This window comes from Daktulosphaira vitifoliae, unplaced genomic scaffold, assembly GCF_025091365.1.
Source record: "Daktulosphaira vitifoliae isolate Bord-2020 unplaced genomic scaffold, ASM2509136v1 Scaffold_1, whole genome shotgun sequence".
Classification (NCBI taxonomy): Eukaryota; Metazoa; Arthropoda; class Insecta; order Hemiptera; family Phylloxeridae; genus Daktulosphaira; species Daktulosphaira vitifoliae.
Window position 1 is genome coordinate 36,384,495 of NW_026099572.1, and position 26,284 is coordinate 36,410,778.

General features: G+C 31.6%; 1 protein-coding gene across 4 annotated transcripts in view; it reads left to right on the top strand.

Moving 5' to 3' along the window:
- The window catches only part of LOC126897035 (transcriptional enhancer factor TEF-1), a 35,457-nt gene extending 10,476 nt beyond the window's left edge, over nucleotides 1-24,981 (top strand). For 2 of the 4 annotated variants that reach the window (XM_050670388.1, XM_050670389.1), the window contains 10 exons: nucleotides 5,796-5,934; nucleotides 14,866-15,171; nucleotides 22,952-23,082; nucleotides 23,259-23,417; nucleotides 23,596-23,633; nucleotides 23,714-23,906; nucleotides 24,019-24,081; nucleotides 24,145-24,311; nucleotides 24,373-24,607; nucleotides 24,673-24,981. In XM_050670388.1, coding sequence (XP_050526345.1) covers nucleotides 5,895-5,934; nucleotides 14,866-15,171; nucleotides 22,952-23,082; nucleotides 23,259-23,417; nucleotides 23,596-23,633; nucleotides 23,714-23,906; nucleotides 24,019-24,081; nucleotides 24,145-24,311; nucleotides 24,373-24,607; nucleotides 24,673-24,786 — 1,446 coding nt within the window. In that variant the 5' untranslated portion in view covers nucleotides 5,796-5,894 and the 3' untranslated portion in view covers nucleotides 24,787-24,981. The remainder of the gene's footprint in view (nucleotides 1-5,795; nucleotides 5,935-14,865; nucleotides 15,172-22,951; nucleotides 23,083-23,258; nucleotides 23,418-23,595; nucleotides 23,634-23,713; nucleotides 23,907-24,018; nucleotides 24,082-24,144; nucleotides 24,312-24,372; nucleotides 24,608-24,672) is intronic. The other 2 variants (XM_050670390.1, XM_050670391.1) reach the window with 2 other exon arrangements.
- The last annotated feature ends 1,303 nt before the right edge of the window (nucleotides 24,982-26,284 follow it).

Here is a 26,284-nt window from a genome sequence, read left to right on the forward strand (position 1 = left end):
CGGTTTTTTTATTTTGCGCCATCAACAGCCCTGTGACCGGGTTGTCCACCGCCATTCTTGTCAACCGGTTTGCGTATGTATGTGAATAGGAAAAGTACATGTTGTGAACTGGAACCGCCGGCAATTAAATGTAAAAAGAACGCCATCGTTTGGCTCGATTTATACAAGTATATATCTAAGAATTTTTCTTTTACTCGAGAAGAGCGTCCGAGAAGTTGTTGTAACTGCTGTGACGAGATAGGATCGCGTGACCCGCAGTCTGCTCGAAGAAACTGCCGCTTATACTCATGACTCATGTGGGTTGTACATACGCCTTTCTACCAACACTCGCACTTATAATATATACATATGTATTCAGTATTATATATATATATAGAGGCTACTATTAGGTCTGCCCCGAATTAACCTCAATTTTCTACGCAACGATAAAAATACGCGCATCATCGAATCAGTCAATATATAATAATGCACGTCTTACAATTTTCGTAATGAGAACTTATTATTTATCAACTACAGTGCAACAATTGTGTCAGTAGCTACACTTGTTTGTTATTTTCATCATCGCACACTTTATTTTTAAGGATACGGCAGTGTTTGATACACTACGGATAATAACATAAATATATTGTGTAAATGAATATTAAAACTCTTTATTTTTTTTTACTTGACATTCGTTGGCGTGACTGGAATTATCATAATTATTGTAGCAACTGGTAAGTAGATATATTACAAATAAACATGCATATGTGTGCGTTGTATGAAAACGGTTTATGCAGATAAAGTGAAAGTCAATATTACAATGCAAAAGTCGTGGCACATATCCCATTTATATAAAATCTAATCTCTCTAAAAGTAATCCGAAAATACATGCAACAATTGTCTTAAGCATATATCTATCCTGTCTGCAGTTATTAACATATGTACATTCATCGGAATCGTGCTACATCATGTGACAAAGAGATGAAAGAAAATTTGTACATAATTAATACTCACGAATGTGTTTTGTATTATCGTCGTGTACATGTATGTATGTGTATAATCATAGTCGTTTAAAAGTCCCGTGTTTGTGTGGATCGATAACGTTTTACAACAAAAGGCCTACCGCTCTTCCTACACATTCTCTCACTACTATCCACCCACGCTTTCGTCACCGGCGTCGTTTTACTGGCACAAAGGAGAGATGGACGGCGCTGGAGAAGCTAAAGGGATTGCCCGTCCGTCCGACGATGCGGAAAAACGGTACCCCAATCTCGCTATCTCGCTTCCTCGTCAAAGGGCTGTATTGTATGTACCCTCCCTACTAGTTGTTTGGTGTATGTGACGACAGCAGAAGAAACTGCAACAGCACAGCGACGACGACACTTCCCGCCAGTAAAACCATCGGACCGTGTTTATCAAAAGCCATATAAGCGATTTAATGCTTTTGACTGTAGAAAACGGTCAGCAGCGACTAAAGCATCCTACGAAATGTAAGCCGATGCTGAGTTTGTGCCGTTGGTTACCATAGTAACAATGGTTCCCGGAAAAGTCCAGCGATTATTATTATTAAAAGAAAAACTCGCTGAAACAGACGAAGAATCGAGATGTGGATGATGAACTTGCAACACATCAAAATGATATTGTTGTTGATTCGCAGTTATCGTAATGCAGTACTCTTTCCAGAGATTCTATATTGTCCATTTTCTAACATCATTCAATAAAACTGTTGTAACAAACCGTTTAATCAATCAAGTATAACATTTTAACGTCACAATTTGGTTCTCAAATGCTGTGATCCGATCGACGTTAGATAATAATTCGAGTAATATGACACATTTTAAGTGAAAATTTGTGTGATTTCTTGGTACATTTAATTGGATAATACCATAAAAAACTTGTAAAAACGCGTAATCCATCACCTATGAGTGATAATTATATACTGTATATGATACCATAAACGTAGGAAGGCACCTGTGTAATTGGTCGGAAAGTAATTGTGTAAACCTATTTGTGGTAATTTCGTAATCGTTTAATTTTTTCTTTTTATCTAGTTCAAGTACACTCAATGTTGTTGTTTATATGTATGATTTTTTTTCACCACAGTTCTGAAGAATAGAAAATCTGCATTATTTTCTTATTTTATAGATTTAATGCCACCGACAAACAATAAAGAGTAATAATATAAAGTAGGTATACATTGTTATATATGTGTATGATAAATTTGAAGAAAAAAACCGCAATATTAAAAATAACAACTAATTTACTTTTAGTACGCCAAGGTCTTTATTCGCGTATCGGTTACTGTTCTTTTCGATATGTGATACTGTGGTGTATCAATACTGATAGTTGTGCACATGAATCGGGTCCCACAAACCTACAAGAAAATACAGCCTTGATTTGGTTCTGGATTGGAACGTTGTGAAAAACAAGCTAGTATATCCATTGAACCATAAATGTCAGTTATAATCCCTTGTGAAAAACTTTAAACAATTTATTATTAATTAAATGTTTGTCTTCGGAATAAAAACCGATATGACTGCCGCCCATTCGGAAAAATTCTTAGTGTGAAGTAATTTTACGTGTGTTTTCCGCTAGATTTATGTTCTACAAAAGGTTTTTATGTAATTATTGTAAAACAAAAATAGTATTACCAAAACATAACCCTTGTTGTGGATTCATGAATGGGCGTAACTATTAAAACGGTTTTTAGAAACCACATAGGTCCTTTTGATGAGGGTGTGTTATAGTAATTCTAACAGTATTTTGTCCGTGTATATATATTTTTTGCTTAAATACATAAGAATTCTTTATTTTTTAATACGTTCGGAATTTTAAAAGAAGTATTTTTATTACCTCTAGTTAGTATATTTGCGATTATAGTAATTTCGCATCAAAAACATCATAATAGTGTACTATTATTAATACAATGATGTCGCGTGGGCTTCGACGTCGACGGTGTATTATATTTTGCTGATAAACCGTTGAACAGGTATTCCTTATCGGTATTGTGATATTTCTCTACTAGAATATTTCTACGATGTAGTCACAGTCGATATGGGACCCGTTTACATCGCAGTTTTTTACTTCGAACATTATTCAAAAATTTTACGTTATTTTTTACTGGAGTTGTATTTATTTATTTCTCGAACATTGACTTGTATTATCGTCTGATTGGCGTATCACGGTGCCTAAAACGCAAATGCTGACATCAACGGTTTTCTTAATACGTTTTGGATATTATCTTTGAGCGGTTAGATTTTTTTATTTTTTTTTTTGGCTTATACGACACCGAAATGGCATTATTTTTTAACGAATAGAATACGAACCTTTTGTTTCCGTGTACGGTAGTAGTTTTACGAAGGAGGGTCTTATTCCGTTATGGATGAAAAACCAATTTAATCATGTAACTTTATTATTACACGATATAATACGCTCAACACAAAAGAGTCGATTGAAATGATATCAATAACATATATGTGTGCGCTAGCATAGTGCGGTCGGACACACAAGGAGAGCTCATTATTTTATATCATTTTTAAATTCATAAAATCCAATGGTCCAAGGTCAATCTGGTCCAGTTTTTTGGCGCCCACGCATTAATGCATAATAGTTATTGTTATGGACGTCGATGACATAAGATTTCACTTATGTCAGACACAGACACCCTCATCGTCGTCGTCAACTTCAGACGGAACAATACAAGTAAAAGTTATAAGTATTGAATGATTATTGTTAGTTGTAAATGTGTAACATCGTACAAATCAAATACTTATTTGTTATCTAAGTAGCGTAAGATAAAACCTATATATATATTAAATAGAACTGTACATTGTTGGATAGTATCTTAGATATATATTTCCATAAACAATAGACTAGTATACTAATTTTGTAAGGTTGTGCTAATCGTGTAGTAATGTTCGCAAAATTAGGTTTCAGTATAATTTAATAACCCGGTAGGCAGATAAATTGAATAATAGTTATGATAACATCAGTGGAACGTTTGAACTGTACACGGAGGATATTTGATTATGACAGATTTTCATTTGCTAGTAGACAAGAGAAATTATATCATTAATTACGTAGTGCTTGCAATTCATCAGGCCTAAAATATTAAATGAGTAATTCATTTGATTTCATTTATTCCTGTTTCCATTCAATTATTAGGAATACGATTTTTTGGTGAGATTATTTCTAAGAAAAAATGCATTTAACAGTAAAATTCTTTGACTTATGTTATTCCTTAAAATGTATAAATTGCGGCGATAGTACCAAGTTTTTCGTGTCACGGTAGTGATTTGAAAACAACAAGAATTGATTTGATTTGTTGTAAACTGAAAATTGAAACTATAACAACTTATTGCAATACTATCATTGTGTTTATTTATCACTAATATTATTAATTTATTTTTGATATCCAGTAGTTATCTACTGTAAGCGAAGTGCCATAAATAAAATCGGATGGTGATAATATCAACGGCTTCATACACATATTTATGGTCGTCTCATATCTATATTGTCAATATAGACACTTGAGACCTACTTTTATGTATTTGATATACTAGTACTATTTAATGTAGATAAGATAATAATGGTATTAGACTATTATGAAGTTTTCATCTAATTATTAAATATATTCAAGGATTGGCTTGTAAAAATGTATCAATGAAGAAATTGATGTATACGCCAACATGTTTGAAATTTGTTGAGCTAATTTTCGCTAACAACAGGCGAAAACGAGTAAAATATTTATAATCATATATTAATCCCCTGCGAAATGATTTACAAGTCTTAAAATTAATATTGGTTTCCGGTCGTTACATCTGACATTGAATAAATTATAACAATAAATGAAATCTTTCGCCAATGTTCAAGTGTTATTTTTTCCACTGTCTTTATTATGACGTTTGGCCGCACAACGTGACCGTTGTCGTACAAATTTGTTAGCAATCGATTCCGCTTTAAACAATACCCGTTGAATATTTCATTTATGTGCTAGTGTGTATAATAATAATAATAATAATAATAATGTAATAAACGCGCGCGCCGGAACCGGTTTCCTCTGTGACGATCATACGTATATGATATTATTGGTACTTTTCTTGTGGCATAGCCTGAAAGGGTTATACTATATTCTGTTATAGCTCAAGTATTTATAGTATTTTTACCGCCGTCGCCTCAATGGCAACCGGCAGAATGCAGTTTTTGTTTCATCCGACTATTCTGGACAACACACTAAACAGCATTGAGCTAATTTTTTTTTTTTGTCTTATAACGATTTGAAAACTAAAACTTCTCTTGATAAAAAAGTTGAAATACCTTGGCTATTGTTTAAAAGATCAAGAGGAGGTATAAATACCACCATCTTGTTCGAAGTATCGTGTGAACTCATAAATTTGCCGATGCATCTTACCTACATTTTAGGTTAAACTCAAATTAATCGTGTAGTTTGTACAATTAATCGTGTTTTTACACTTAATTAGAAATAGTTATTATGATGTATTAATATTATTTATGAATTTGTCTTGTGTACAGTTTAAATATAAAAACAAGTTTTATTAGACCAAAAAATACGAAGCTTCTACTAAACTAACTAGATTTTCATCAACTAAATTTGTTCTTTCCCACATTGCGTTGTCACTGATAATTGTTTTTTGTGTGTGTGACTTTTTATGAAAATTTAACGAGCAACAAAATCATTTTCGACTTTTACTTTCACCTTAATCTCGCCAATCTAAAATATTATTTTGATTTATTTATTCATGTATTAACTCATCATTGCTGTCTAAATTTATTTATTTGTTTTTTTTTTTGCTTAGTCCGTTCATAGAGTAGTCCAGTTAAACCGCGAAGCTTTCGCCGTCAGCGGCGTAGTACGAGTACGCAAAGGGTTATATGTTCATGAACCAGCTTCTCAGATGTACCCGTTGTCGGAGGAAGATAGCATGACGTCCCCAGGTATGTCAAAAAATCAAATTAATAATTTGGGGATGATGTGTAACAGTGATTTAAATTTTATTATTTTATACGCATTAATTAGTATAGTGATAATAAATACAATTAATAAGACACGATAAGGTCACCACATTCGACTTCTCACGTCCAATGACCTCCTCCTCCTCTTTAAGCAGCTACTCATTGTTACTCGACGTATAGTATTATGACGATATGACACACACATACACAAATTCATCATTTTCGAGCGCGTGTGTTAAAAAATATATTATTTTCATCGTGTATGTGACATTCCTATTATTCTCTTTTAGATTTGATTTTTTTTTTTTCATTCGTAACTGTACCAAAGAAAATCACGATCAGACCTGTGGATCGTAGATTTTTATTTCCATCTTTATATAAACATGTAATAATACACTTTTATTCAGGTGTTACTTTTATTTCTTATATTTTTTCTGTGTAAATTGATCCAATTAATCCTTTTCCGTTGTTCACTATTTTCATAGAAAAAAATTGTTTCCCTAACTTTTACGATTCGCTTTCTTAAAGTTTTTTTTATTTTAATATTATCATTTCCATTAATAATTCTGTCAAGTGGTTCTTGTCTTTGAATAATAAATACATTTATATTTCAACCATTTCCAGCGTACGGCACCACAAGCTCGCCGGTGTGACTGTTGTGTTTATATCTCTCTCTGTATTACTACTGCTGACTAAAGTAATAAGGTGCAGGTGCACACACAAAACGCGATGAATCACTCATGGCCGCCCAAAAAAATAAAATATAAAACCGTACGTGTGTTTCTAGGAATCCATGCGTTTCAATGGGGTGCCTGCAGGTCATGAGTGTGTATATAACAATATAAAATAAACGGCAATAATACACACACACGTTTTTCCATTGATACACATCGACCACGTATTAGTTAGCGCTTACCCATCATCTTATGCATTATATAGGTAGTGTAAAAAGGTCTCCTGGAATTATTATTAATAGCCAGTTCATATTTCTAAATTCTCAAATTGGCAAGCACTACATTCAATATCCCACGGGAACTGCGAATATTGGTGGTAACTGGACCACAGAATGAAAAGTTGTTGTTCAAAATTCTACTTTTTCTACAGTGTCTGTGGTTAATGTGTGCACATTGTCAATTGCTGATAATTGTGTCGATATCCAGTAATTATGTTCTTGAATGATTCTATTATACTTATTATTCTTGAGTGTAGTGCTTGTTTCCTTCTCCGTCTGTATTTAGTCCTTTTTGGTCTTGTTTCCTTTTAGAAAATATGTGATGGTTCCGTTTTGACTCACTTGAACGGTATTACCCCAAATAATACGGAAAAATAATTTCAATATTATAAATTTTCAAAGAAAAACGTGAGTGTGTGTGTATACATTATTGAATGGGTGCAGTATAAATTTTATGACCATGTAAATAGACGGTTTTTTACCCCGACTTGTTCTTTCTCTCGCTGTGGACTGGTCCTCGTACGTGTTGTTTAATTCTCTCCCTCTCACTCTGCGTGAACGGTAATTATTATTAACATTGAACATAATATAAAGACGGCGGTGGTTCATCTGACCACAAGGGCTCGTCGTAGTCAAAGACTTGGCAACGTTGTAAGCACACGAGTTACCTGAAGAAAAAAAACACCGCCGCCGGTCTATTGTGGTGGACGACTCGGAGCACAAAACCGGTTTTCTATTCTGGACGACACCTGTTTGCCGCGTCTTCGGTATATTTCGTATTTTATACATAACATAATGTAAATAATTAAATATATATATATATATATTAATACTCTTTCTCACGATCCTCATCAGTAAAGTAACAATAGTGACCGTATCAAGTGTACCCCAATGTACCACTAACCGGTTTAATTGCTCTTTTTTTTACCACCTAAAGACATTTGAATTAACAGTTAGAATCTTAATTGTTGGCATGTAATGTCTCCTACAATGATTTTTAAGTCGCAGCATTTTAACATTAAGTCTAACAATTTCTCGATTCTTATTGGTGTATTAAACTCAAACTTGGAAAAATTTGTTAGCTCTTAAAGTGTTGTTTTTGTTTGATCCCAGAATAAAAATTATTAAATGTATCCCAGGAAAAATCTTTTGCCGTAACCAACTGATGAGTGGATAAACTGGTTTGGTCATAGTTGGTGAGGGGTGAGGTGACTTGTGGTGTTCTGTTTACCATTGTAGCGTTGCCTAATGTACCTAGTAGTCAGGTAGAGGGTCAATGATGCTTTTATCTCAAGAAAACGACATTAATGTGTGCTTTTGGCTCATTTATTTACTTTGTTCGTGAGTTTTATATCGGTTTACTTAGGCCCTTTGTGATAATATAGTGATAATAAACTGCAAAAACGATTTAACACTTGCACCATTATTTAAAGTACTAAAAATAAAATAATGAATTAATAATTATCATACCTAACAAATACCTTTTTAATGATAACTATTTATCCATCACGGATGTTTGTCTATGTTGTGCATATTCAATAATATCACAGGCTCGTATGAGCGGTGTACCTTCAGAACATTATTTTACTGCATTGAAGTTTATTTTGGTGGTGATAAAGTATTGCTAAATAACATTATTTATTTACGACCTATAACTAGGTTTATTACTTTTCTTTATCAACACGTTTATGAGTCATCTCTTATAACAGATCTTTATACGGAGTAAACAACACCGTGTGTAGTTTCGGCCAGTTCTCTGTTGGGCGTAACTTTAAGGAACAACACGCATTATATAAATTACACTTAAATCCTAAAAACAAGCTCTTCTCCGTGTTATGTTTATATTATGTATGGTTAAAAGGATTTTTGATGATCGGCTTGAACGTTTACGACAATTATATGTAAATTCGACGGAAAATTACTACTTAGTTTCCGTACAATTTCATATATATATATATATACTTGTTGAGCATCGCATGGCCTAACTAGGTCGCAAATATAATTATTTCCGCGGCTCGAGACAATATGTCATTAGTCTTCCGTTTCGATTACCACCGGATCGTAATCTCGGTTCAAGCGTTGTTGGATTTCTTTAAAATTGCTGCTAAACTGCTAATACTCAATAATCTGTTTTATCAAGATCTAATGGTTTGTTTAAATTCACTTCCAATACGCATAACACCGTTTACTGTTATTTATCGTACAGTGAAAATGTAAAGTGTTACCAATGTGCTCGATGGTGTTGCATAAACACATGCACGCCAAAAAAAGGAAGTTACTCCTCTCACAATATTGTACGCGGTTGACGCGTTTAAAATTTACAAGACGAAATGAGTAATAACGGCTGCGGCGATTTAAAAATATTCATGTTTCAAGGGCATTGGTAACGCTACGGTCTTTACATGGGATGCACTTAAGTGGGATCAATGGGCGAACGTCGGACTATTTTATAATATTATTGTTGTAACTAATTGTACATTTGTCTTAACGGCTAGGAGCAATATTCGCTGGTGTTAAGTCGTTTGGTGCCAAAAGTGATTTCACCGAAAGGACCTTTTCTCTAAAACTCACAGCCTATACCCATTTATACGCTCTTGTTTCTTGGCCGTCCAGATTTTTAGCTCTGCCATCGTCGCCAGTGGAGTTAATTATACACGATTTGGCATACGTTCCACATTAGATTATTTCTTCTGCAGTGGCAAGTGTATGTTTGGCTCGGATTCTGCTCTGTGGCCATGTAGACTTTTCATCCTCAAAACCGCAGCTATTTCCATTCGTCGGTCAACCCATATTCATTCAAATCGTCATTTGTTTTTTACGTGCGCCTCTTTGATGGGATCGTAAGAATATGAATATTTTTAGACAATTTCGACGATTACTTGATATTTTTGACGTAGCGATGTCCCGTGTTTAATGTTCCCAATGCAAATGATTAGCATTAAGTAGTTAAATGTTTAATACATTACACAAAAAACTGGTTAATTGCATTATATTGTCTGAGGTTTATGACTTCGTAAGTTCACTGTCTGTCATTTTCCAAAAACTAACAGTTATCAGATTAAAAATAGCCATCGATCATTATGCATTATTTTGTTGCTTTATAAACATGTAATGATTATTGAAAATTGGTTGGGATTTTCGCAATGTTAACGTGCGTCATTGTTTTTTTCGCGGTTAATTTTTTTACCAAAATATCATTAAATTTAATCAAGTTTCATTTACCATTTTGCGGTTAATAAATATTAATTAAAAACACCTGAAGTTGAAAAAAAATTCTAATGTTTATTAATTATCGTGACTCGATTGAATATTTGCATACATGGAACTAAATTTTCACTTATTCGATGATAATTATTCACTATAATTTTCGACCATTCGTTAAAATGTTATAGTTGACCATTTGTAGGACACATTAAAACACACGTTTTTGTTGACTATTCTTAAGATAATATAATTCTTGGTTTTCAGAAGTAATTTAAGTGTTTTGTCATGTTTATATATACCAGTTCATAATACTTCTGAACTTCTCTATCATCAACAATAAAATGTTTTTGTTATGAAAAAAATAAAGGTGTGTACATTGTGAGGGTTCCGTGTCAACTTCCCTTAAGGTTCCAGTCTGGGTGTGGAGTGCTGTGCGTAGGCGTTATCTCCGAAAGTCTGTCTGTACACCAACAATGACGAAAAAAATCATAATAATAACAATAATAAAACTGAGGCCTACCAAAAAATAGTACTAAATCGGTAGCGACTCGGTGTAATTAATCTTCATCTTAACCACCGCTAAGTTTTCTGACTCGTAAAATTGGGCTAACGTCCAAGTTTATTGGATAGCGGACACACTATACTTATTTTTAGTTATCACCCCACCATGTGGATGTCTCATGTGGAGCCGATCTCTTCTCCAATTGTATTATTTCCCCGTCTATTTTTTTTACTGTAAGACTACTCCATCAGTAAAATTCTAATTAGCCACTTTTGTCTTTATAAATTTGAACCATTTAGTTTTTTATTCAATGTCGAGGTCGACCTTCTAAAATAATTCACACATTTTATACATACGAAAATATTGAACGAGATCTGTTCGAGTATACTTTGATAGATATCTTCGTTTTTTTCCTTTTAATTTAATGTAGCTGCAGACACAGCATATTTGTTTATTGAGAACACAGATGGCCCGATGAGATGATCCTGCATTTTTATTCTATATTTGTTTGCATATTAAAATAAACGTCTACAGTTTTCGTTTTAAGGAGCCGATGAATATAATTTTTCAAAATCCTCTTATACACATGTTTAATTATGGTGGATATGAATATCATCCGCCCGTGACAAAATTATGTAGCGAAAATTAATTTTTTTTTTTTTTTCATTTAGAGAGGGAAGTGAAAACTTTTTTTTTTTTGTTTATCTCCCCCCTCTTGCAAGACGAAATTCTAATTACGCCATTGCTCTTATTAGACCATTTCGAACAAATACAATAACCATTTCGACTTTCCTTTAAATGAAACAACAAATTTGTAACATAGTTCTGTAATAGTCGTTGTTAATGGAATTTAAATCCTTTAAAATTTATTCCAGTATTCAATTTTGTTTTCGGTATTATTTTCAACAAAAATGTGTTATGTTTTATGAATAATTATAATTTTGATCAATTTAAATAATGAATAGTTAATTTTCCGGAAATTTCCACAGGATTAAATTTAATTGAAATGTTCCAGTAAATAAGTTTGAAATTTTTATAAATTTCTTTTGATATTCTAAGAACTGGTCCAACTGTTAAATTAATTTTATTACAATAGTATAATATTTATGTTTTAAACGGAATGTAACGTAGCGCACTTAATTTATTATTTGTATTTTCATCAGTTTTGTTGACTATGCACTCTAACACCTCACCGTAGGCTGATAGCGATTGTATGCAAAATAAATACATTTCATTGTGAATTACATTTAAAGACCAACATACAACACGTTCATCAACTCTTTATTACATTTCAGCAATTTTTTATTAAACGATAGACAAAAATAAACGTGTACAAGTTAATACACACGTGCACTTGGCATTTTTAAAGGCAGTTTTTTTTAATAATAATCATGATTGTTTTCTTTTCAATAACACCATTGAACTCATCTTTTGATAATTCCCATAGATTAGTTAGTCATATACATTATACGCGAGTGATGGTTTTCACTAAATCAAAAAAAAAAAAAAAAAATGAACTAATTAACAAGAGTTTTTGCGGTGCCCTCAACAAACAATAACCCTTATTGTAAATTATGGATTATACCCTTTTGTATAGTTACCGACCGTTTTGTGTGTAGCACAATATAAACTATCACCGGTGCTATCATCGCGGCAGTAATAGTCTCACGCTTGTGTGCACGTCTGTCATTAAACCCTTTTGAAAACCCACCAAATTCCACAAAACATGAATACGTTATGTACCTATAAATTTTGTCTGGTGGACATCAACTCGCATACGCATTGCGCACACAATTGATACAATGCAACAATGTTGTTTTGCCGTCCCTCGCATTTTGCCTGTCGAACCTATCGATACAGTTTGACCGGTACTCGTTATTTTCGGCGGACATTGTTTTTAATCATATCATAATTTCTGTGCATCACAAAATCTTTATTAACGTACCAAAAGCACTCATAGTCGTATTGTCTTCGCGTGTGCGTATCGTATTCTGTGTGTATAATAATGTTGAGGGTATTACGTAGCCGCTCCTAGAATTTCGGTAACAATAAGAGCGACTCTTGATGATATTGTTGCACTCCTCTTGTAATGTGTTCTCCTAGGAAGACCTTGAAATCACAATCTATATAATGTGTTATATTAGGCGCAGGTGAAAGCAATTCACCGTTACTGACGACCTTGTGTAGTCTACTTGCGAAACTATCCCTGTCTGGAAGTAATGGGTAACATAATGATATTGAATAATTGCGCGCGTGTAACCAAAAATTAATCGTTTTTCGTCGTTTGCTAATCAACTTTGGTCTCAAAAAATACAAACTCATTCTGACCACCATACTTGGTCTGTTAAAACTATTTTAATAATTCATAACTCAGTTGAACGTACCTTTTCAATGTTGTTTTAAACTGAATATATTGAAATATCCTATTCCCAAATAATTTTAAATAATATGTTGACAAATTTCGAGTCGGACGCCGCCTAAAAATAATAACAATACACACATAGCATATAACTTCACAATTTTTAAAATGGTTATAATTTTTTTTTCTTTTATTATTTTGACAAAAACGTTTATTACTTTGCATTTTTATGTTTTTATTTTATGACGCACGTTTACATTTAAATTGGTTTTGTGGAATCGTCTTTTTTTAATTAGGAATTTGTAATTATCAGAGTATGGTACATACAAATTTAATCTTAATTCCTCTCTATTCCTTAAAATTAATACCCAATATTTACTTCTATAATTCTAAGTGGACATTTTTAAATTATGTATTCAGATGTCCTACGTCGATCTAACAAATTCACACAATATCGTGGGACACTATAAAAAAATAGTTTAAATACTTTCAGTGAATATTGAAGGACTAGTGATTTTATCCGTACAATTGTTCTTTTATATATAATACGAAGAGTATTAATTCTCCAATGACTATAGATAATAGATAATCTTCATCTAACAATTTAAATACAATTAAAAATATATTTCATTACTTTTTTAATAATTTGTATTTGCTGGCTACAACAGCAATGGTCATAGAAAAAAAAAAAATGCTCATATAAGTTTTATTTTTTAAAATTAAAAATTATTTACAATCATTTGACACTATTGTGTTTTGTTTACTTAGTTTTTACGCGTATTATTTAATGAAATTAATTTTCGTACATCAAGACAAAGGATAGAGAGAAGTACATTAATTATTTGTATTACAGTACTTGTTTAGGTATTATTGAAAGCCATTTGAACACGCATCATTATGAATAATCACAATGTTTTTAATCGTATTTTATCGCTTTTTCGAATTTCCTTTAAATATTTAAGTAAAAACTTTTATTGTAAAAGTACTAAAAATTAATACACTGTTTTTCCTCGTGTCTTTACTACAAATAAAATTTTTTGTTTTGACATATTATTTTGAAATTATTCTAGCCGTGCTGTAATAATTTAAGAATTTATAAATGTCTATAAATTATAAATAATTGCTAGAGATATGAAGCAATAAAAATATTAATAGAAATTCTACAGTATTATTTAATAAACTCGTGTGATGATTAGTGTAAAATAAATTATCTTGTCATCCTAACTATAAACCCATTGAGAATTTTTTTCTTCAACTCGTATAATATAAAGACAAATTAAATAATGATGTAGAATTTGTTCTTTCATATTGATTGTTTTATTTTTATTGTTTTATAACGGGTTATAATATTAATAGTACGTATTTACATGTTATTAATTTATGCAGGTACTTGATTAGTAGTATACATTAATGCATAGTACAACAATTTACCAGTCAGTGTTTTTTTCAAAAAACTAAAATTGCATTTCTATTATATTGCATTTCTAATTGTGAAGATAAAATATTTTAGTTATTGTTTTGCTTAAACATTTAACATTCATTAAGAACGCGTCGATTCTATAACTTAAATATACATTGATGAGTTTATAGTTGTGGGATATCAAATTAAAATTAATAAATTACACGAAATTATACACCTAAGCTTCACAGTTGGGATCAAACTAACAATTTACCGGAGTAGATAATTTTTCTATCAGTCAATACAGAAATGAATAAAACACGACGCTTGTACAATTTGTTGGTGAGCAACAAAATTGTTAAATGGGATAATGCAATTACTATGCAAGGTTTATAATTTTAGCACAACATGTATTAATCGATTTAATAGTCACTGTGTATCTGTCGATATATTTGATTACACTAAACATTGTATTAAAAATGATTTACATTTTTCAGGTTTTGCGGTGGTGTCTAGTTGCAGTACGGTGTCATCGCCTTGGACGCCGGGCGGAGGTACGGCGGGCGGCAACCCGGACGCTCCGGACGGCGGCGGTAACGGTATGCGAAGTGCGGCTGGCGTAAATGCCGGCAGCAATCTCAGTCTAGATGTGGACGATTGCGACGACGACAAAGAACTGTCGGCGGCCGATGCGGAGGGAGTGTGGAGTCCGGATATAGAACAGAGCTTTCAAGAAGCTTTAGCTATATACCCACCTTGCGGACGCCGGAAAATCATACTTTCCGACGAAGGAAAAATGTATGGTGAGTACACCGCTATTGTCCAAAATTTCAGCTGACCAATAATACTTGTTCTCTCCGTAACTGGCGTGTACTTGGAGTAAAATTGCACAGTGTAAAAACGTGTCAAAGTTCTTTTAGGTTCATCTGCGTTTTATGTCACAAGAGTGACGTAATAAGACGCTCATTAACATTTTGGATGTACTGAGTGACGTCGTTAAATTAATATATTTTCAAGAATTTTGTTTTTATGGGATAATGCAATAAACTAATACATAATGCATCGATATTCAGGCTTAAATTTCCTTGCCTCCTACACCCAGAGAAAAACCTCGATCTATATAATAAATTCATTGTTCAATTTGATAAATATATCATTACTATTGAACCTATGATATATTTATCAATATGATATTTTTTTTTCTTGTCTTGAACAATAATTATTCATAAGAATAATTATTTTGTTCGTATCAATAAAACATTATCATAAACCCTTGATAAAATTTCTCTATCAAAATTGATTGAGGTTTTTCTTTGGGTGTATACGTTGATGTCGTTTGAGTTTTACACGAAGAAATAGTGTTTTCATTCGTTTGTTTTATAACGCAATAAAAATATAAACACTGTATTTATATTATTATTATTGCAGTGGAAACAAGTAACTTCTGTGCAGCAGGCGTGCGTTTCATTGTTTTAATAGTATCTAAATGCAAACCTAATGTGTAACGCGTACGGCGTGTAATCGTTTTAAAAGTATCTTCTCTCCGGCACCCAAGAGATTACTGTATAAAAACATTTCTAATCGTTTTACTTTAAACGTACACCTGTTATTAATTTATCCCTTTGTGTAAACGCCAACTTTCGGACCCTCCGCAGTAAATTTATTGCTCTTTCTTTGACACTGGCGTAATTACACGTATATTATACGATTTTTCTCTGCCTTCGTGTTGACTTCCAACGCTTTTGTAACTGGATAGTTCACCGCCATCATAGTACTGGTACCACCCCGTTCATTGTCTTACGGATTATGTTCAGCAATTAAAACTTGTTCCAACATTAAATTGCTATAAATTCATAATTTATAGCAATTTTTTGTTTTAAATCTCTGCGACACTTGAATATTTCGTAGCTAGTTTTCCCTTACCGTATCACTCTATTGTCACCATCCATTAAAGCGGTGTCGCTAATCGTTTTCCAAATTTAATACTGTACGAGGGTGTTGGGCAATAATAGTGATTCATAATATTAACGGATCTAATAAAATAAAATAAAAAAATACTTGAAGGGATCGCTAGAGCAGATGTTTATGAAAAAGGGTCACGCGGAGGGCAGTCAAAAGTTTAACTTGTGTATTCACCGAAGAGTGAAATTACCGACACTGCCGATGGTGTATCCCCATAGGGGTAACGATTGCTATTCGTCTCTTACATATATTATTTTAATATTGAACGCAGCCTAATCCATACTTGAGCTTTAAATAAAATTATAGATCATTGACAATCAAAATACAAATGGAAATATCAAATACATTGGAATACAAAATAAAAATATCTTATTACATATAAAACATTGAAATTATTTTAAAAAGTCTAAGCCGACATATTTACATTTTTGAAATACTTTTGAAACTCTTAAAAGTCTCGTACTATACTCAATGAATAATTTGTAAACACATTAAAGAATGATGAATATTTGAGATTAGTTGATACTATATATATTTTTATTGAATAATTGCTCGAATTGATCAACGATAACGACCAAGCCTTCGTCGCTGTCGACAGTACAATGACCAGAACATAAAGAATCAAACCCAATGCGTATTTATGCTTTATGATATTCTATAGGCAATCACTTAATTTATTTTATAATTTTTCTGCTCGCGTTGTCGCATATTTGCGTCCTACTCGTTGAACATGGTACGGAGGGTAACTAAAGGGGTGGGTATATGGAATGTGATTTATTTTTTATACTGAAATTAAATTTAATAAACATATCGTGATAAATTAAATTTTGCGTTGATTCGCTTGAAGTACTTTAAAGAGTGTCGGGTAAACCTTGTTTAGATGAAGGATGATGAGAGGAAGAGGTCGGTCGGTTTCATTTGAGCGTTTCGTCGATTTGTGTGCGGGTAAATGACCGTGTTCCAATGAAATGCGGCTGAAGAGTAGAAGCTGCTGTTGAATACGGCAACGGGAGAGGGTAGGTAATACGGGTCAAAGGGGTTGTTTTGTGCCGGAGAACGATGGCGATGAGGCTTGCAGTTCGGGGTAGGATGTGTATTCGCAGCGAGAGAAGGATGTTTAATGCTGATGCTGTAGGAATTGATGGCTGGATGAAGAAAGGGCGAGGGTACACAGCACTATGTATGTATATATCGTAGTGAAAGGGAAAAGGACGTATCCATATAAAGTGCAGACGCAAAGGGGCGGGTGGAGCGTTAGACAGGAGAAGACGATGGACGTGAACTATGCCAAGAATGTGCAATTAGTGTATATACACACGATCGTTGGGGTGCCGCTATAATTCACCCTTGACTTCGGCGAACGTCCCGCTCAAAGTGTAATAAGGAAGGAAAGAAAGACATAAGAGGCCATCTCGGTCGAGACCGCCGCCACCTTTACCTTCTCCATCTCATCGTCAGTCGTGCTCGCTTATAGAATTTTCGTCTCCTCCACGGAACCATTAACACGTAATCTCGCATCCGCCTCTTTTTCCCCATTTACACACGCACTCACTTTTATTATATAAATATATATAACAGAGCAGTTGTCTACTGGCTTTTACAATGCTATCATCACCGCTATAGTGTCGTCAACAAATAAAACCGAGGCCCAAGTTTTATAGAATTTGTCGTTGGACCTGATTGCTTCATTTTAAATTCCCTTCTATATCATTTCGAAGTTTCTGAATATATCATATTCGCCTATTCATAGTACTTAATTATTGATTTTAAACGACGTACTATAGTATTTTGTTAAAGTCGATTTGTGATTGATAAACATTCTTTGTTTTTTATCTTAATATGTTCACTCGTTTCGGGTTAATGTCACGATGGGTAAACCTTATAACCCATCGGTTAGTACTGAACAAATTCGTTGCATTTCAAGTTAAATGATATTTTGAATGATAGGTTTCAATCAATACATGTTAAATACTTAACTGCGCAACAGTTAAAAAATTATTACCGAGACTTGTAACCAGTGTGTTGGCGGTACACAATATGTTATATGAACGTAATAAATTTACTATAGTAATCTCATAAGACTCATTTTTCATTTGAACTTTTTTTAACATTTTCATCCCTTACTCGTTCCAAATATTTTGCAATATAAATGCTCGAGATGTTTTTTGTATATTTTATTAAAGCGCCACTTTAATAAACAATAATGTTTTTTTCCTTGTGGGAGAACAAAACCCAGTCGTACCGCAAAAGCTGTATTGTATTATTTGTTTTCTTCTCCTAAATGAAATACGAAAGTATCGTCCAATGAAGTTTACAAAGAAATTAACCAAACAAAATACATAAAAGTTTAATTAAAACCATTTCCGCGAAAAAAAGTATGATTTTTGAAATGTGCAGTACTAAAAACATATTTTTTAAGAATTTTATACATTATTGTTACTTACTTCGAAATTATTTTTATCACAAATGAACATTTTTCAAATAATTCATTTAATTTAAAGGTTCACTACAACAGTATTTTTGCGCTACAAGAGAAAAGTATACTAAGTGTAAGCTTTTAGATACTAATGATGCAAATTACGGTGTTGCTTACTTTACGATAAATCAATGGCGATACCACAGCAAATTTCATTTAAACCTATTTAGTATTATTATAGTTTCTATTTTCTGATCGCAATGAAAAATTTAATACCCTATAAAAATGTGTTATATTTTAATGAAACTGAATAAATCTTAATAGTTACTAGTTACAGTTTCCATTTCCATGACTCAGAAGACCAAATTACCTGTTTATAAATTGTACACTTAAAAAAAAGTGGCAAGTAGAAACTAGTTCTCTGGCAATTTAAAAATCATTATAGTTTACTTATTAACACTAGTCCGGATAAGTCTCTCAACGATGAAAACACAACCTAGTCAAATTAATTCGAATTTTATGTTAAAAAAAAGATCTCCGTTATCTGTTTTGTTGGAGTTCGATTGTAGTACACAGTTTTCTCCAGACAAAAAATAACAGAGTTATCATGGTCAATAATTGATAACCTTCGGTGACATTATTATAACTAAATTTAGGTCACTTGCCAACAAGCATAAAATTAATAAATAAATATTGTAATCGTTACTTTATTTTTTATTGATTACATAGTTCGTTTTCTCGTTGTGCGATAGTATCTTATTGATTCAAGTTGCCCTCTACAATGAGATTTTCGAGCGCCATTTGTTAATTAGTTACTCGGCGGATAGTTGTTATTCAATTTACTGAAAATTGCATCCTTAATATTTATTTGAAGTTAACATTTACCGGTAAAATTTGTTTCCGTCATTTGAGAGCTACCGAACCATTCAATTGATTAGTTTTTCGATCAATCATTCATTGCAAGTTAAACCAACTATTATTCAATTATCAGTTTTCATCATTATGCTTCATAATCTTAAAAAAGTTTAAAAGTACTAAAATTACAAATGTTCCTCTAAAGGAATTGAAATTCGATACAAATTAAATGTTTTTAATTTCAAAGAGGATAATTATAAGTGAATATAAACACAATACATATGAGCAGTGGTGCCGGACCGGTGGGTGGGAGGCAGTTGTTGTCCCCTTGGTCAAAATACGAGGGGGGAAAATTATCATTATGCCCCTCCCCAATAGAATCTGACAAAAAAAAATACAATGAATCGTAAATTAATATAACACTACCATACTTAATTATTTAGCTATTCAGATTTTAGGATTAAAAAGTGTTAATGAATTTACCTAACTCAAGTTGAATATCAAAAAAACGGTAGCACAGTGAAATCGTGGGACAGTATGGATATTTGACAGTGATTAAAATCACTATCATAAGAAACGCTTCGATGAAAATCTGTTGATAGTGTTTAATTTTAAGAAATTGGTGGATTATTCCTAAAACAAAATTAACTCTTATTTTTTGTTCTACTTCGACTGCAATTTGTATATACAAAATAGGTCATTAGTACAATTTTTTTTTTTTTTAATTTCTACACCTAGAGAAAAACCTCGATCTATATAATAAATTCATTGTTCAATTTGATAAATATATCATTACTATTGAATCAATGATATATTTATCAATATGATATTTTTTTTTCTTGTCTTGAACAATAATTATTTATAAGAATAGTTATTTTATTCGTATTAATAAAACATTATCATAAACCCTTGATAAAATTTCTCTTTCAATTTTGATTGAGGTTTTTCTTTGGGTGTAGTACATAGAATTAGCTTTATTTAATTATATATTTAAAAGACGCAAATTTTCAAAAGTTAAGTTGAAAAAGTTATACTTTTTATACAATTTTTCAAGTTTTCAAAAAAAATTTTCTTAACTTTGAAGAGGCCAAAATATCAAAATAAGTATAAATTTATATTTAATGTAAGTTTGATTCATGTAAATTTTATATTTATTAATGAACTCATTACTATGGCAAACCCTTATAAGGTATTTTAAAATGAACAAAATAAATAAATAAATAAATTTGAACATAAAAATAGCATATTTTTTAATCTAAAGTTCATTACATAAGCTTAAATTTTAAATGCAGTGTTTCCGGAACATTTTTAAAACTTAAGTTGAAAAAGTTGAGTTTTGTAAAAAAGTTGCTATTTTGAATCATCCCCTATGGGCAGGTAAAGGATCAGATTTTCAAAAATATTATATCATATAAAAGAAAAACGCATAAGGTTTCAATATAAAAAAAATATTTTGGTTCGTTTATTATTCAATAAGTTATGGAAGTTTTAAGCTCCAAAATAACATTGATTTTTTATACGAATTATGACAATGTTTAGAAAAAAAGAGTAAAAAATGTCGAAATTTACTGATTTTAAAAATTGTAATTTTTAGGGGACTTTCACCATTTACGGGGAACGAGGGACAATTTTTCAATTTTTTAGGGTAATGTCTTCAACTAGATACGATTTGTGATCTTTTGACGTAAATAAATGCACACATCAGGGTAAAATTAATTAAAATTATTAAGAGTAAAGTTTATAAATTACCGAATTTTTTTATATGACCACTAAAATCCACCAAAAAATAGCTTAACCCGCTTTTAGCTTAGTAACAATCAAAGGGACATAGTGTTAATCATTAAATTTTTGCCTCCCCCGTGTAAAAAACAGTTCCAGCGCCCCTGCATATGAGCATTCGCATCACATTGGAGAAGGAACCATGCGGAGCGTTCACCTTTGACAATAACGGTGGTGGTCGTGTGTCGTCGTTGTCAATGTCATAACTACTGTGATGATTATGATGGTGATGACGTGTACCACCACCTAGTCCTAGTTTTGAAAAGTCTAGTAGTCATAATAATAATAGAAAATAACGACGCGCACCGTAGTATTGTACTATTGAAAACTTGCTCAGTACACGACCATGGCGGTTATGAACTAATGCGTAAAATGGATGAAAAAAAAAAATTATACATCTATATGTATACACAATGCACACGCGATGACACGGTATTGTGTCAACCTGTAAACCGCCGTGACCACATCTATAAAGTGGCGTGTATCCCACGCAACACCAATGGACGCACGCCGATCGCTGTGTGGATAGTTTATTTTTTATATGCACCGAGTTTAATCGGCCGCACGAAGTCCGTCAGTACATATTGTAATATATTATTACTCTGCTCTCATAGTTATAATTAAAGGCTATTGTGGCAAACTAGTAGTACAGTTTTACTTTCGGTTTGACCCGTTTTTCGTTAAAACACATCTTTCTCCCACGCTGACATCACCTTCGTCATCGCAAATCGTGATTCGCGTTATATGCGGTTGTCACTAAATTTGGCTCACCGTTCATTAAAAAATAAATAAATGCGTACGAGTTTAAAATTAAACGACACAATTACTCACTTTTCTCGGCGAAAATTATTGTCGTACAATTTTATGGCTATCGCGTTAATAATCCGTTTATTACCAACTATGAAAAATCGTTGGATATTTAATTTGAGTGTCTCCTTAAATATGCTGAATACATTACAACTCATGAGATTTATCCCATGCTACTTTTGTTGAGTAATTTGTCTCGCTCGTTGTTGACCAATTGTCACCATTATTATTTATTGTTATTTGTTTAAACAACGTGAATTATTTAACCAAAATAAAGATTGATAACTGTATTCCTCGTGACCTACGAGTGCGTGTGTGAGTGTTTATACAAATGTTTCACTGCTACTTAGCGTCGCACCTTATGTGTTGTTTTGTCACGTTCTAGTTTTGTAATATTCTTACTCACTATAGATAAATTACAAACTAAGTTATTTTGTACTGTCAAAACAAAATCATCACATTTTTTTTTTTTCTCAAATTGACACCCCAACCAACAGTTACCCCCATTTTTATAAATTTTAAATTGTTCTATTTTATATGCCTGTAGAGATTTATTAGCGAATACAATAATCATAATAGAATTTTAAAAAAATCATATGTTTAATAGAAATAAAAACCCATATACCCTTTTTAAACTATATGAATTATTAATTCACATACCGTGTGAATAATTACATTAGATAAGATGAAGTACTTAGAAGTATTCATAAACAATGTATTAAAGAAATATAAATAGTACTTAAAGACAATGTTTAATGCTTCAGGTCGAAATGAACTTATTGCAAGGTACATAAAATTGCGAACGGGAAAGACAAGGACGCGAAAACAAGTTAGTTCTCACATTCAAGTTTTGGCTCGACGAAAACTTCGCGAGATACAAGCCAAACTCAAAGTGGTGAGTTTTTTTATTATTTTTAAACTTCTTAAAAATTTTCTTACACATTATAACGGTACATGTTTTGTATCCTTCTAAATCCAACGAGTATAATTTTGGTTTTAGTTATTATGTGTGTATGTTATACTTTATAAGTGTGTTAGAGGTAGAGTGTAACGTGTGTTGTGGGGCTATAGGTGGTGCCTACAGAGCACGCGGCCAAGGAAAAGGCTTTGCAGACTATGTCAGCCATGTCCAGTGCTCAGATCGTATCAGCGTCAGCAACAGTCGCAGCCATACACACCAAGGGACTGGCCAGCTTAACTTCATACCCGCCCGGTGCACCGCCCCCGCCGGTGAGTAGTAATATACTACACAACGCTCCCAACGCACGCTACCTCTTAATAATTAAAAAAATTAAACTTAATAGCCTTTGACGTCGACGCTTAGCTTTTGAATTTTTGCTTAAAAACGCTAGAGCTTTTATTTATACCTTCACATCTATATTAATCTTGTTTTCTGCCTTTGTTTTAGTTTTGGCAACCTGGACTGCAGCCAGGCACTTCACAAGAGTAAGTATAACATACTAATTTTATTTTACCACCATTGCTTAGTGAGCTTCTTAAGACTAATTTTTAAATTATATTCATAGTGTCAAGCCATTCGCTCAAGGATATCCTGCTGGAAGTGGATCAACAGGACTCAAACCTCCACCATCCACAACTGTGTCATCTGAAATTCAACCACCAAGTGTACCACCTTGGGATGGACGAGCCATAGCCACACACAAATTGCGATTGGTAGAGTTTTCTGCATTCATGGAACATCAACGTGAACCTGAAATTGTAAGTGGTTCTTTATTAAATTTATAACTATTAAAAATATATAAACTCTACAGAACTTTTGAATTTTTTTTAAATTAATTAAACTATCTAACTAAAAACTGTTTATATGTAGTATCAAAAACATCTATTTGTTCATATTGGAGGACCTGTCGGCTACTCAGACCCATTACTAGAGGTAAGTTAACATCTTGATTTTTAAGCCTCTAATTTAATTAAAATTTGTTGTTATATTTTTTAGTCAGTAGATGTAAGACAAATCTATGACAAGTTTCCTGAAAAGAAGGGTGGCCTTAAAGAATTATATGATAAAGGTCCACAAAATGCATTTTTCCTTGTCAAATTTTGGGCTGATCTCAATTCAAATATTCATGACGAAGCTGGTGCTTTTTATGGAGTCACTAGCCAGTAAGTAAATTTATAATTAAATAATTATAATTAGATACTTACAAATATAATTATTCAATAGATATGAGAGCACTGAGAACATGACCATAACGTGTTCCACCAAAGTGTGCTCTTTTGGAAAACAAGTAGTTGAAAAGGTAGAAACAGAATATGCAAGATTTGAAAATGGACGTTTTATCTATCGTATACATAGGTCACCAATGTGCGAGTACATGATTAATTTTATACACAAACTTAAACATTTACCTGAAAAATACATGATGAATTCAGTGCTGGAAAACTTTACTATACTACAAGTAATATTTTAAAATTAAAATTTATTATTTTTTATAAATCATAAATTAAAATGTTTTTTAAATAGGTGGTTACCAATCGAGAAACTCAAGAGACTTTACTTTGCATTGCATACGTCTTTGAAGTATCTACATCTGAACATGGTGCACAACATCATATGTACAGACTTGTTAAAGACTAAGTACAAATAATCTGCAGTTGTATCACTTGATGTCGATTGGGTTTCAGTCGATCCTTCTTTTGAGTCATACTAATTGTGTTGCTAATAAATAACTAGTTGTTTTTTTTATTTTTAATGCCAAACAAATTATATTCTTACATAGGTAATGTTTACCTAAAAGTAATATTAATTATTTTATTGTAAAAAAGTTATATATTCAACATTATTATTGATAAGTTATTGTGAATTATTTTAAATTGATTTTATCATTTGATTTTTACCAATTTTTTTTTTTTTTTAATTAGCTTTTTTTTACTTTCAATTAATTTTAAATTGAAAAATATTATTATTACTATTATTTGAATATAATATTATATGAGCATTTATACTATTAACCGTGAAACGACCCAAGAAATTTAAATAAAATTGACACTAAAAAAAATATTAAGTATTCAAAACATAAATTTGTACTTAATAAATAGGTCGACTGAATCCTGTTGCAATTTATAATGTATAGAAAAGAATTAATATGTATTTATGTAGAATAATTNAATTTTTTTAGTTTATTTTTCTGTAAAATTATATTATACATAGAAATGATTTCATTTGATCTCTGAAATTATTCTCAAACAATCTGTTTGAAATTGATTAAATAAAAATAAAAATAATGATAATTATTTAAATATTAATCGTTTTATTTTATTGAAAATTTTATTTAGAAAAACATATTAAGTTATATTTGTATTTTATATATTTTCTTTTTGTACGGATACTAATAACAATATTGATATTTAATAAAAAAACAATTGACATAGATCAATTAAAGTAAAATTTCAATTACAATAAATTAAAATGAATTGTTACCAATACAAATTTTGCTTTAATAATTTTACTTTTTATTATTTATATTAATATAATCCAGTGAAAATAGAATCCAAACTTAAATTTTCTACTTAAAATAAATGTATGATAATATTTTTACCCATAATTTTAATGGTGTTTTAATTCATTTTACTGCGTTAAACTTATTAGAATTTGAAGTTGCTCTTGGTAACCATTGACAGCTTTTATCAGTATTCATGATTCACTTAAGCATATTATTTTTTGTTAATGTGCAATGTTATAAATGTTTTAATAATATTATTTTGTATATTTTATATTTTATTTATATATTTAAAATTTTAAGTTGAACCTATTTTTCTTCAAATTATAATTTTTTTTGCCTTAAATAATTTAAAATAATTTTTTTGTGTTCATTAGTCAAAATGTGTGTTGTGTACAAATGCTTATTTAATTGCTTTTGTACACTTCTTTGAAATGAATAAAAAATTATTTATTTTTTGATATTTCTTAATTTTTTTTTTTATACCTTAATTTGCATAAAGCTCAACTGAAATGAATATTTTATTAAATGTTTTTTGTTTTGAGCAACATTTTCTTATCCAGTTATTTTTTTATACTAATGTCCTCAACTAGACATTGTTTGTTTTTTTTTTTTTTTTTTTTTTTTTTTTTTTTT